At 39.4% G+C, this 14,948-nt stretch overlaps 1 protein-coding gene across 1 annotated transcript in view; it reads right to left on the bottom strand.

Annotated features, from left to right (window-relative positions):
- Window positions 1-14,948, bottom strand: part of OstDelta (oligosaccharide transferase delta subunit) — a 427,988-nt gene that overhangs the window by 82,821 nt on the left and 330,219 nt on the right. Inside the window, exon 10 of the mRNA XM_067152997.2 lies at window positions 7,265-7,459. Coding sequence (XP_067009098.1) covers window positions 7,265-7,459 — 195 coding nt within the window. The remainder of the gene's footprint in view (window positions 1-7,264; window positions 7,460-14,948) is intronic.

Below are 14,948 nucleotides of genomic sequence, written 5' to 3'. Positions count from 1 at the left end.
AAGTATTTGCTGATGATATCTTAATAACTTACAAAGGACTATGTGAAACGCAAATTATGGAAGACATAAATTGTGACTTGGACAAGTTATCGGACTGGGCTGTATCTAAGAAAATGATCATAAATGTGACTAAAACAAAATACTTAATCTTTCATAAAACAGCCCATAAGATAACAGCGGCTAACACTGTTATCCTAAAAGACCAAGTAATAGAGCGAGTCAACTCAGCTAAGTATCTTGGTATAATATTAGACTCAACACTTTCCTGGAAAAGCCATATTGATTATGTAATCAGCAAAATTACCCCTTTGATAGGAATAATGCACAGATTAAGATACAGTCATTTTTCTCATCAACAATTGAAGTGTATATATTATGCAATGATCCACCCACATCTAACATACGCAAGCTTCATTTGGGGAAGATGTAGGAAAGATGACATTAATAATTTGGAAATCCTACAAAAAAGAGCCATCAAAATCATGTATGGATTCCCCTTCCTCAAACCGTCACATGAAGTTTTTTCAGAGTCAAATATTCTGCCATTCCATAAACAAATTGCATTTTCATCAGCAGTCTTTATGTATAAGCTAGACAGGAAATTAACCCATTCTACTGTTAACTTCTCCCATTTTAGTGAAATTCATGGATATGAAACTAGAGGATCATTAAGGATATATCCCTCTCACTCTAATTCAGTAAAGTACGGAGTGAAAGGCATAGAATCATCAATGTTTAGGGAATATAATGTGTTGCCTCCTGTTATAAAGAACTCTAAATCGGTTATATGTTTTAAGAAAAAACTGAAGGAATATTACTCTTTTACAGATATCTTAATATAATCCCTATATAACTTGCTTTAATTAATACAATAATATATATATTGTCCATATTTAGTATATTACAGCCATGCAATATCTGAATATACTTCTGAAAAACTATGATCCTAACATTTAAAAAAAAAAAAAAAAATGTACTTGTCACTTTACAGAAAAGCCATTGTATATGAAATGTAATTATTGTGTTGCCTTAAAAAAGTATGTACTGTATTGTCCCTATCACGAGCCAGAGGCTCATGGGACCTTTTGTCACCAATAAATAAATAACCAAAAAAAGCATAATATATACAAAAGCACCCAACATGATGGCAAAATCCCTCCTTTTCTTAATCCTTCATTGTAATTTGGTCTCCGGTATACTGTTCGTAGTCAGTATCTGGGAATCTTGTATCACGTAAATTAGGCCAACATCAACTTTTACAGGTTATGTTGAACTCTAAAACATGGTTTCGAATGTAAGTGTCCATTCTCAAAAGTTCTCGAATGCATTATATTCAATTCTGCAGTCACTAATCCAATCCAACTGGAAAGAGAAAAAATCATCAAAACTTACGGTTATTCGCGACCTTGAGGCCATCTGGAAAGCGTGCTCGCTGCACGTCAGTACGAGCGAGTTGGAAATGATACAAACCACTTTTTTTTTGCTAGTGGCTTTACGTCGCACCGACACAGATAGGTCTTATGGCGACGATGGGATAGGAAAGGCCTAGGAGTTGGAAGGAAGCGGCCGTGGCCTTAATTAAGGTACAGCCCCAGCATTTGCCTGGTGTGAAAATGGGAAACCACGGAAAACCATTTTCAGGGCTGCCGATAGTGGGATTCGAACCTACTATCTCCCGGATGCAAGCTCACAGCCGCGCGCCTCTACGCGCACGGCCAACTCGCCCGGTATACAAACCATTTAAATGTCCCGTTCGCAAATAAAACAACTGTATTTTTTTTTTTGGCATTTTAACATGAAAACGTAAAATTCCCAGGCTTACGTTAGGACCAAAACAGTAATAGGCAATCCCAAGACCTCCCATGGTTTTCATTTTCAATGTAAGGTGCAACATCTGTTCTGGTTTCACTAACAATCGTGTACGATAATATTAAAATACTAAATTTGTGTTAAGAAGGAGCAGTTTCAATTCCTGTTTGAAAGCCCAGTAACTCTGTAGTGCCCTGAGGAAACTGGCGAAAAACTCTTCGGCAGTACGATCGCAAAAAAGTAAATATAAACATCCAACCCTGGACATAATATGGACGTTATATACTGTAAGTGCGAACATTTGACGAAACTTAATCCGTCTTCAGGCAGAGCTGTCGAAATCCGCCATGTCTCCTTACAATTGTTGTAGCCACTCTCTGCTTTACGATTCCCGAGATTCTCTAAACAATTCACCCGAATGCGATACTAAGATGGTTCCTTATGCAAGCTCACCACTGATCGCTTTTCCAGTACAGTACTTGCTCCAATTATTGCAATGACGGGGCGTTAACGCCAAGATCCAAAAGTATGCCATAGCCGTCCTTTCGTGAGATATAGTTTATTACAAAACTATTGATCGAGGATTTAGCATTGGTGAGACTGAAATTTCAGGACGGTTGATCCGGGAAATCGTTTCTTCGAGGAACAGATAATGCAGAATTTTTTCATGATTTAATTACGATGCTCACGGGACCCCGTAATTAAACGCATATTCCGGGAAAACGTAGTTTCTGGGAACGGATAATCGAGGCTTGAAGCATGCTTGTTTAGCATGTTCATAATAATTAACTTTTCCCGTAATTACTAAGAGTTTGTATCAGCTCTTGGTTGACTGACTAAACTATTTCCCTAATTGTATCACAGAGGGCAGCACCCTGCTCTGAACACGGATGGTCCTTCTTTCGGCCAGTCTTTGACTTTATCTCCTTGACTTGATATATTTGTTGTGGTTATGACATGAGGAATACCAAGATGGAGTCATCTCTGATTGGAGTGGCATTTCTCAATTACAGATGGATATTCATTAAGTTTAAACTCTGCCTGTACTCCCATTCGGGTTTTTAATTAATCGGCTTATACTGCAGGTACTGTGAGCTGTGTTTTCACTTTATATTTTCTCGTGACCATTTCTTGTGCCTTAAATCGTAACTGATTGGTATATGCCTTTTTGCTCCGTGATATGAATGGGCGGTGTGCTTGATTGCAGTATTGTGATGATGGTGATGTGGTAACTGGGTCTCTACGAAAATTCTGATTATGTGCACGGTATTGTGGGTATTACATATGTTTGGGATGTGCTTTTGAATGGGTTATTGACCCTATTGTTGCCTGATACTGGTAATGGCTGAATGGTTGTGTGTGTGTGTGTGTGTAGGCATGAGCGGGGAGTGAAAAGATGTCTTATTGGTCAGTTAATTGATATTTCTTTTCCTTAATCCTTCCGTACTTGGTTTTCGCTTCGAGTACGATGTTTATTATCTTGCCCTGGTCTATGATTGACCGTTTCTGCTTACTTACGTGGCCGCCATTATCGTTTATTTTAAATACGGGTGATGCGCACACCTGATTTTTTTTTTGCTAGGGGCTTTACGTTGCACCGACACAGATAGGTCTTATGGCGACGATGGGATAGGAAAGGTCTAGGAGTTGGAAGGAAGCGGCCGTGGCCTTAATTAAGGTACAGCCCCAGCATTTGCCTGGTGTGAAAATGGGAAACCACGGAAAACCATCTTCAGGGCTGCCGATAGTGGGATTCGAACCTACTATCTCCCGGATGCAAGCTCACAGCCGCGCGCCTCTATGCGCACGGCCAACTCGCCCGGTCCTGATTCTCTTTGCCTTACGTATTATTCTTTGGTACAGAGATGTTCCATTCTCGGCCAACCCGATACCTGCATACTTTCCATTATATCTGGTTTCGCTCTACTCCATGATGCTTTGTTATCCTTTATCTTTGGAATAGCTATTGTTGTCATGATGATGGTGGACCCTCGATTAATGCTTGGAAATAAAAATGTAATTTACCTCGTAGAAAGAAACGACCAAACGATAATTCAAAATCGGTTAATTCAAAATCCCGCCTAATTCGAAGAAGCTCTCGTTCCCGGAAACATGAGATACAGTTTTGCATGTTATTTAAATTGTTTAATTCGAATACGGATAATTCGTAATTCGAAGTACAATGTCTGCCCCATTACCGAAATTCAGACTTTTAACTCGAAACTGCCTTTACATCGTAAAACAATAGTATGTTACAGAGTAATTTCTACTCGAAATTTATCCACTCCGCGTCATAATAGAACGCGTGATCCGGAACGAGGAAGGGTAGCTTTCCGCACTTACACTCACTTCGGTGAGGTCTACAGTGCGCTTCACGATTGCTAAATCGAATGAAATCGGAATTTTTTTGTATTCAACCTTCTAAGGAACGCTGTAATATCACGGAACAGGCAGTGTGCAGAAAAACAGAATCCGCAAACACTGGTGGTGCTGACAGTTGACGAAAAAGCGTAGCTCAGATAATAAATTCATAGGCACCGAACAATATTGTCACTGCCGGTGAAACTGTTTTGCTTTATTTTAATGCAAGCCCAAATGGTCTTATGATTTTAAATGGGTCATAGTAGTACGTTGCAATGCACATGGGATGGAAGCGAGAAACTTTATCCCCTTGCCATATGAAAGTTCGATAAACCACAATGTTTTAAGGGCATCGGGCACTTAAAAATGCAAACAGTACAGAAATCTAAAAAATAATGCATTTACACAGGGAGACCGGCATAATTTATCCTCATCTTTGAATTGTGTGATTTTTTTCTTTCGTTGCGTGAGGTTATGTTTGTCAGTGATTTATCCAAGAGTATTATTTGAACATTGTAAATGCACCTTGTTGGATACATTTCGGAAATAGTTTTTTCCATGGCATTTGAAAGGTTTCAACTGTGAATCGAGGTGATTGCATGTATTAATGGGTCTTAGAATACTTTGTGACGTGGCAAGTGTTTACATTTCTGAAGTACGAGAGAAGTACCATGGGGGGGAAATCGTACAAGGATAGAGTCATAGAAAAGTTTGATTTTAAGGGCATTGGGTATTTTCTTTGTAAATACAAGGCATCTAAAATGCATGAAGTGTAGTAATCCAATTAATAAAGCACTTGCACATGGGAGCCAGCATAGATTTCTCGTCTTTGAATCGTGCTTTTTTTTTTCTTTCGTTGCGTGAGGTTATGTTTGCCAGTGAGATATCCAAGTGCATTACTTAAATACTGTAAATGCACCTTCTTGGATACATTTTGGGAATAGTTCTTTTTTCGTGGCATTTGAAGGGTATAAACTGTATTAACTGCATGAGTAACGGGCCATAGAATATTTTGTAACGCGGCAAGAGTCGGTACTTCTAAATTGCGAATTGGCGGTTAATTCGAAATCACGTAATTCGAAGTCCGATTTTTGAGTCCCAACGACTTCGAATTAACGAGGTTTTACTGTAGTATGAATAGGAGTCGGTGAAGTTAGTTGTACTTGTAATATCAACGTACAAACTTTTTAAGTGAAAATGAGCGGAACTCAGAGGAAAGAGATCAAGCGAAAGGCACTAACAATAAAAGACAAAGTGGAGATTATAAGGAAAGTGGAGTCACCTACACTTTCCCGTGTTGCTTTGGCAAAGGAGGTGGGGATGCCGCCGTCTACTTTGAACGGTATTATAGCGAAGAAAGAAGAGATCTCTGCTTCTGCAAATTGTAAGGAAGTTAAATCTGAAAAGTAAGATGAAATAGAACAAGCTCTGCTCATATGGTTTAAACAGCAGTAAAGTTTAAACATACCTTTCAGTGGGACTACTGTGCAGGAGAAAGCCGCATGCAAATTAAGGGTACCTTTTACCGCGTCGAACTGGTGGCTGGACCGCTTTAAAAATTGAGCCGGCATCGTTTACAAAACAATTTGTTGCGAAGCAGAGACTGTAAGTGCGGAGGAAAGGGAAGTGTGGAAGGCCATGGTTCTGCCTGCTAAAATAATCAAACCTTGTAACGTTTTTATATAACTTAATATGTTCCCTTCTCTTATCAAATATCTTTATAATATGGTATGTTCAATTATTTTACTTTATCTCTAAAAATATTGTCATGATAATCAAATTTTTATATTGTGGCTTTCTATGAGCAGCTCTTATATATCAGCCTCTTTCGGTATTGTTCACAAACAAGGAAATCTGTTGGCTGTGTGTTTCACATGTATTTCAAAGTACAGAAGAAGTTTCCTGCTTAAGAAGTTTTTTTTGCAGTCCCTTGAAAAACTTTTTAACAGGCTTTCACTGTATAATTTTACTCCTTTTCATAACTCCGTTGTTGCACGCGCTTGTGTCATCTTTTTATCGTAATGGCTAGGCTATATTCAAGGCCGAATGAGTCCGATATCCTTGAATTTTCAGATGATTTAGACAGTAATAATGACCTCCTTTATGTGGAAAATGACACAGTCACAGCTACTCGCTGTGCATCGGACCGCGAGGACCTGAGATCGATGACCGTTACATGTACAGTGAATAACTTTGTGCCATGCTTCATGAATTAATTGCAGCACACACATCATATTGATATCAAATTATTCAGAATTAAATGTTCTTTCTTTCACGCCTAAGAGCAAGGAAGGAAGACACGATAATGTCTGATTTTTCTGTCATTGAAAACCATAATTTAATTTTTTAAATTTATTTTCAAAACTTCATAATTTTTTTTCGGCTTTACCAATAAAAATACGCCCTAGGTATATTCATTTCTGAAATGCTCATAGTTTCCTATATTAGTGTGATTTATTTTATTTTAATGTGTGTTAAACTGTTTACGTGTTGATTTTTTGTACTTTGGTTTGGAAAAATCACAGAAATTAGTTTAAGTGTCTTCAAGCAAACCCCTGAATATAGGCTGAGTGCCAAAGGGTTAAAATATAATAATGAAAATTGTATTTCATTACGTACAGTGCAAAAATATTTCAGGTAGTATCCCCTCAAAATACACACACTGCAATGAACATAAATAACATTTCCTACAGCGTAAATTGAAACTGACGTGGATTTGTAACTTCTTTCTTTCATTATTTTCTGCCTCCATTTCAAATTCGGGTATTGCCGCAGTGAGCACCTCTGCTCTAGTTCTATGACAGAGTGGAGAGAAGTAGGGAAGTTCCAAATTTCAAGTTTTTAAACAAACATTTACTAAAAGCAACCATTGTCTTCAATCCTCACTTCAAGTTTTCTACGTCCTCCAAGTATGTCTTCCCCTTCCTTTCCTCCCTACTATTTTCCTTTCAATGATATTTACTAGGAAGTCAGTGCAATTTGATGAAATCTGACAATGTACGAATAAGTACAACTTTATTTTCGAGAAATAAACTGCCAACTATGATTACCAGCCTAAAAGACAATCAAAGAACATGTACACATGTATACTTACTTGAATCTCAGGTTTGAGGGTATACAAGTATGGATCCTTCACAGAGCTGGCTGACGGAGCTTGATCTGCAAACTTCAAATTCACTGTAGCTACTTGCCATGAGAATGAATTGGACAGAACAGCATCTCCAACTATCAGTTCCAGGGAATATGGGCCAGACAGATGCCCAAATTCAGCAGCTTTACTTCCAACATCCTGGAGAAAAATATCAATAATTATGGCTATAAGGCAAACAGGTTAATTTAGAACTGAACAATTTAACACAATGGGCCAAGTGTAACAATGTAGTTTTGGCACCTTACTAAAAAAACGAAACGTGGACAACATATCGTAACAAATGCGAGCAGGAAGTATTCCATTCAGTGGGTAGGGCCAGCTGCTCAAGGTTAGTGCTCTTCCACTCTCACTACGCTGGAATGAAAAACTCACGTAACTACTAGACATAGTAAGCAGTGCCTAATATCTGGTGGAGAGTTTGAAGGCCACTGGCAACGCTATTATCAGCTTAAGCACATCAAAATGGGGAGTGATGATTCACATCAGTACTGAGAACATGCGTATAACGTTTCATGACATTACTTGCAACGATGCCGAAGCAGACTGACCCTTAATAAGAGGGCTACATAACAGCCTTTTCCGATGCTAAATAAAGCTATTCTGCAATCCAAGGAATGTGCACAAAATGTGATTTCCTGATGTCAAGGAACAGGATTTAATAAAAAAGGCAAAGGCCGACTAGGCTTAATTCCAGAGGGGGGGAAGGCAAATACACAACCAGCCATACACCAGAAATGGTGAGGAAAGTGAAGGCTGTTTTAACAGCACCTACAATTAGAAAAGTGGCATAAGCACAGAGTTCAAGAGCTGTCATTTCAGAAAGCTGCTTGAGGGCTCTCTGGCAGGGGACAGATGGAAACATGTGGTGACATTAGACGAAGCACATTTGCTTGCTTGCTTGCTTGCTTGAATAAATAAATAAATAAATAAATAAATAAATAAATAAATAAATAAATAAATAAATAAATAAATAAATAAATAAATGAACGAATAGATAAATAAATAAATGAATGAATACGGTCCCAGGAATCAACCTGGGAAGAGTCCTTGTGACTCTGGGCAAATGGTAGTGAAATGTGCCGTTGCCAAACTCTTGTAACAATAATATATTGGGTTCAGCAAGAGAACCCAACTAGCCTCTTTCACTACAACTCCAGCACGTAACCTACACGAGGTGCCCCCTGTTAAGCTGAGCAACCCAGTGGAAGGTTGGGTAACCAATCCCAGCGGGAAGCTGGGTCAGTGAACCGATCAGTGCTGGGGGCTTCAAGGCTTACAACCTTGATAGTTAAACACCATGTTACCTTCGGGTAACCCCTCTAAACTTTTTCGTAACTCTGGAAACATGGAGCAAATGACTAATTGGAAATCTACCCCAGGTGGTAACAAATCCACCCCCACTCACAGTGGGGCATGCAGGCCATCGGATTCTGGGGAACCTGCATCTTCATGTAAGAGGAAGAAACACATCAACTATCTGGCAACAATAAACATTAATTCCCTCCTACAAACGGGAAAACTGAAACATACATTGGACGTCCTAACAAAACACAACATCCTTATAACGGCTTTACAGGAGACAAGATTTACGGACGAAGAACCTTTTGAGTCACAAGGCTTCAGGATATACAAGGGACAGCCAGGTCAGAGAGTGATGAAGAATATGCCTCACCTGGGTACAGGCTTCATAGTCAACAACAAAATGATCAACTCTATTATCTCCTTCTCATCACCAAATGGGAGAACGTCCACTATAGCCTTCAGAAGTCTCAACAAAGCCTACACGATTGTTAGCTTCCATGCACCTACCAATGTTACTAATAAGAGTAATATTGAAAGTGTTGAATACTTTTGGGAAGAACTGGAAGAGACAATCGATAAAATTCCAGAACATCATGTGATCATTTTAATGGGGGACTTTAATGCCCAGATTGGTAAGGAGTGGAGGTTTAAGAACCTAGTCGGAGAATACCCAGCCCACAAGAGAACCAATTGTAATGGTGAGAGGTTGATCAATCTGTGTAAAAATCACAACCTTGTTCTACAGCATTCAGACACCTCCCCCGAAAAGCCAAGACCTGGAGATGTCCCAATCCCTTGCTAGGAGAGTACCAGTTAGATCACATTGCCATCAGTACAAGGAATAGCAAGGAAATAATGAACGTCAAGGTATTGAGAGGTGCCAATATTGATTCAGACCGCTACCTATCTTTGGTCAAAGCAAATTTCATTCCACTCACGAAGTACAGAGGTAACAATTACACCAGGTCCAGAATCCCAAAATTTAATCCAGCCCAGCTGAAAGAGAACAACAACTTTACTAAGGTACTAAGCAATAATCAGAATAAAACAGATTGGCCTAACCTACAGAAGGCACTGATAGATGCAGCAAGAGAAACCATCCTTGCAACCAGAAGGAGTAAACACCCATGGTGGACACCAACATGTGATAACGCAATACAGTGAAACCTCGATTCTCCGTTTTTCGAGGGACCATGAAAATAAAACTTACAACACGGGAAAACGGAAAATCCGGGATTGAATGAAAAAAATCAACAATTTGGCTAAACATCACAAAAATGAAATATGTATAATTATAATCTTACAAAAACTCCTAAACCAAACCAAACCAAACTACAGCCCCAATGGGACTTTGCCTGCCAAGCGACCGCTGCTCAGCCCGAAGGCCCGCAGATTACGAGGGCGCATGGTCAGTGCGACGAATCCTCTCGGCCGATATTCCTGGCTCTGTAGATCGGGGTCGCCATCTCACCATTAGATAGCTCCACAACTAAAGGTAATCACGTAGGCTGAGTGGACCTGGAACCAGACGTATATCCAGATAAAATTGCCTGACCTGGTCGCAATCGAACCCGTGCCCTCTGGATGAGAGGCAGGCATGTTAGACCGCGAAACCGCATTAATTACCGGTACGAGAGTTCAAAATCTCGATACTTTATATTCAATTTTACAGGGGAATCTTCGTCAGTTTCCCGTGAAAACTTCTTTCAGTTCAGCAACTTTGATTAGGCTAGCCAAACTCTTCGAAAAATCTAATAACGCCAAGCCAAACGACAATCGACCACAAGTACCGTAGCTTTTTAATTCTCTCATCTAATAAAATAATGCACATTAGATACAAAAGCTCCCAAAATACCTTAATTTCTTAATCTTTCATTGTAATTTGGTCTCCGGTATGCAGTTCGTAGTCAGTTTCTGGAAATCTCGTACCGCGCAAATTAGGCCTACATCGACTTTTAAAGGTTATGTTGAGCTCGAAAACATGGTTTCGAATGTAAGTATCGATTCTTAAAAGTTCTCGAATGCATTATATTCAGTTCTGCGCGTCACAAATCCAGTCAAATTGGAAAGATAAAAGAAATATCATCAAAACTTTAGAAATTACGGTTATTCGTGACCTTGAGGTAATCTGGAAAGCGCGCCGCTGCACGTGTCAGTACGAGTTGGAAATGATACCAACCATTTAAAATGTAACGTGCGCAAATAAAACGACTGCGGTTTTTGGTATTTTAACACGAAAACGTAGAATTCTCAGTCTACATTAGGACCTAAACAGTAATAGGCAATCCCAAGACCGCCCATGGCTTTCTTTTTTTTTTTAATGTAAGGTGCAGCATCTGTTCTGGTCTCGCTACCATAATCGTGTACGATAATATAAAAAATACAGGATTTGTGTTAAGAAGGAGCAGTTTCGATTCCTGCCTGAAAGCCCAGTTACTCTACAATGCCCTGAGCAAAGTGCCGAAAACCTGTTTGGCAGTGCGATCGAAAAAAATGTAAACATATAAACATCTAACCCTGGACATATTATGGACGTTTTATAAGTGCGAACAGTTGATGAAACTCGTTCCGTCTTCAAACAGAGCTCTCGAAATGCGCCGTGTCTCCTTGCAATTGTTGTGGCCAGTCTCTGCTTTATGATTTTCCGACATTCTCTAAACAATACCACCCGAATGCTATGCTAAGATTGTCCCTTATGCAAGTTCCCCGCCGATCGCTTTTCCAGTAGGTACCGGTACAGTACCGGTACTTGCTTTAATTATCGCAAACACGGGGCGTTAACGCCAAGATCTATAAATACCGGCATGCCATAGCCGTCCTTTCGAGAGACACAGTTTATTAAAAAATGATTGATCGAGGATTTAGCGTTGATGGGACTGGGATTTCTGGACGGTTGATCCGGGAAATCGTTTCTTCGAGGAACGGATAATGCGGGACTTTTACAACGTGATTTAATTACGATGCTCGCGGGACCACGTAATTTGAACGCATATTCCGGGAAAACGTATTTTCCGGGAACGGATAATCGAGGTTCCACTGTAGAGGAGAGAAGACAGGCATGGGTGAAATGGAACTGCAACAAAAACACGGAAAATCATACAGCCTTCCTAATAGTCGGAAAGAACTGTCAAGACCATTAGAAATGCTAAGAGGCAATATAACAACATCATAGATCAGGCAGAGAAAGACTTTCAAAGGAACAACACCAGTAACTTGTACAAAACTCTAAAACCTCAGGCAAACGCTTACTCAGCCCCTACACTCCACCTTCGAGGACCAGACGGAGAACTGAAAATGAACAATGAAGATTGTACTACAGCCCTTGCAAAATATTTTGATGGCCTCCTCAATGCAGAAGAACCACAGGAAAAACTACAATTTCAACCTAAGAATGTTATTAACCCTGACTCCCTTCCTCCTACCACAGAAGAAATCAAACAGATCATATCTGAACTGAAATCTAACAGAGCAGCAGGCAAAGATGGCATCATTGCAGAATTATGGAAACATGCAGATGAAGAGTCAATTGACAGTATCCATAGAATCATAACTGACATCTGGACAACAGAAACACTACCAAGGGATTGGACTTCAGCTATCATCCACCCGCCGCACAAGAAAGGAGACAAGTTAGACCCTAACAACTATAGAGGGGTCTCTCTCCTATCAGTGACATACAAAATCTTCTCCAAAGCATTGCTTAAAAGAGTGGAGGCACAATTAGATTCCTGCATAGGAGAGTACCAAGCTTGATTTAGGAAGTCAAGATCATGCACAGGGCAGATTCTGAACCTCAAAACTATCTTTACCCACAAAAACCTCAGCACCTCACCCTATGTAGCAATTTTCGTTGACTTCCAGAAGGCTTACGACTCGGTAGACAGACAGTCCCTCTTTGGGACGTTGACTGAAATGGGACTGGATAAGAAGACTTTGAATCTTGTGAAGGCTACTCTGACAAACACCATGTCCAAAGTCAAATTCAGAGGGGTATTATCAAAAAGCTTCGAGATCAAAACAGGTGTTAGACAGGGAGATGGTTTGTCCCCTATCCTATTTAACTGTCTGCTGGAGAAGGTCATTCGGGAATGGACGAAAACATTAGCTGACAACTCTGGATTAAAAATCGGCTACAAAAAAGACAAGTTAACAGTTACTTGCTTAGCCTTCGCAGATGACCTCACACTCTTAGCTTCAAGTATGGAAGAAGCTACGTTCCAGCTATCCTCCCTAGAATGCATAGCAGCTAAAGCAGGGCTAAAGATCGCTGTCAATAAAACAGAATTTCTGACAAACATCAGAGAAGCACCCAACTTCATTTCTTTGGGGGACAAAATAATACACAAGGCCAACTCATTCAAATATCTTGGAGAGTGGATAACCCCAAATGTTAATGAGGATCTTGCAATGACGAGTAGATGCACTAAATTAGAAAGAGCTTATCATCTTTGTAAGAACATATACAAGTCTAAATCCCTCTCCTTGAATCTTAAACTTAGACACTACAACACCGTAGTAAGACCATCTGTACTGTACGCCTCAGAATGCCTAGACATGACCCGGAAAGGACAACTCAGAAAACTAGAAATGAAAGAGCGAAAGATCCTCAGAAGGATTATGGGTCCCATTAAAGAAGGAGATAGCTACAGAATCAGGCACAACAAGGAACTGTACAGTAAAATAGAGAGCATTACAACAGCTATGAGGAAGAGAAGACTAATCTTCTATGGTCATGTAGTCAGGATGGACAGCCAGAGACTCACTTCAATAATCTTCAACACTGTATCTAGAGGGAAAGCAACAAATGCCAAATGGACGAATTTAGTACGGAAAGACCTACAATACCTAAACATTGATCACATTGACATTTACCGAGATAAATTCAGAGAGTTAGTCAAGACATCTGACTCTCTCCAGTCACTAACAACTAAATCACTGCGTCCAGGAGTAGGAGTGAAATGGACTCAAGAAAGAAAAGATATCCAAAGCGCTAGAATGAAAGAATACTGGGCTAAGAGGAAGAAAAGAGCTCACCAGAGTTAAGAACCACGTAGTCCATCGTAGGCTAAAAGAAGAAGACGAAGAAATAAATGAATGTATAAATAAATAAATAAATAAATAAATAAATAAATAAATAAATAAATAAATAAATAAATAAATAAATAAATAAATAAACAAACAAATGAATAAATAAATATCAAACATTGTACAAAGATTGCCAAGGGATTTCATAATCATCGCCAGATACCGCTACAATGGCAAGTTAACCATTCGTCATGTCGTTAATAATGTGAAGGTGAACTTTATATTTTAACACCTATTTACAATACAGATATCCCAGCAATGTAAGGGAGGGCGAAAAATCAGGTATGGGTACATCAAGATAAAGCATCCAGCCACACCTCTCCTTCGACTCATCTGTTTTTAGAGAGAATGGAGATGGAAACTGGAATCCGTGCAATTCCTTTTACTGACATTCCAGTGAAGGCACCCGATGGGTCACCTGTGGACTTCTGTGCATCTGGACTTCTTAAGAGGGTCTTAGGAAATAGATGTCCATGAATTATCAATGTCCTCTGGAAAGCCTGTCAGGAGTGAAAAAGTCTGTTGCAATGGTAATTACGTTGGGGTATAGCTAGAACTGAGCATGATCGTTGATGGAGACACAGCTTTTCATAAGCTAATTACCGTTCAAATATCATCCCCAGAGATCCCAAATGAACTTCTGTACTGATGGATGCTTCTAAGCATAAAATGTACTGGTTATGAGCACAAATCGAGAGCTCTTCTTTCAAGGTATTGATAACACAGCCACATTCCTACATAATCTGTGGCCGAATCTTCACTGAAGTACATTGAGCAAGAAAGTACATGTATGGGGGCAGGAAGAGAATGTGTTCAAGAGGCAGGCTTATGTATGTCGTATCTAATTTCTAATTCAAGTCCAAGAAATTTAGACAAATCAGGTTCTAAAATTGAGGACCAGAAGAACATCACAACTCTAATGCTTCAGGCAATAAACATAAAACTGAGCCAATTTCAAATAGGTATCAAGAGTGTTCTGTAATACAGTGGACTCAGTTTACTTCAAACTCCAAGCGGAATCAGAAAAAATTTTGAATTATCCAAAATTCAAGTTAAGAATGCCTATTTTAACAAAAATGTGGTATAGCAATGTATAAATACATAAATTAATTGTAATGAGTAATTATTATAAGTATTATACATTATACCGTACCTTAACAGCTGCCATGTTGTCCTGTACTGTACACTGTATGAACACTAGTAAAATGCACATGTTCACATGTTTGAGTTTGTTAAGTTT

The sequence above is a fragment of the Anabrus simplex genome, chromosome 8 (genome assembly GCF_040414725.1).
Source record: "Anabrus simplex isolate iqAnaSimp1 chromosome 8, ASM4041472v1, whole genome shotgun sequence".
NCBI classification, from domain to species: domain Eukaryota; kingdom Metazoa; phylum Arthropoda; class Insecta; order Orthoptera; family Tettigoniidae; genus Anabrus; species Anabrus simplex.
Note: the sequence above shows the minus strand (reverse complement) of the source record. Positions and strands in the feature narration are given on the sequence as shown.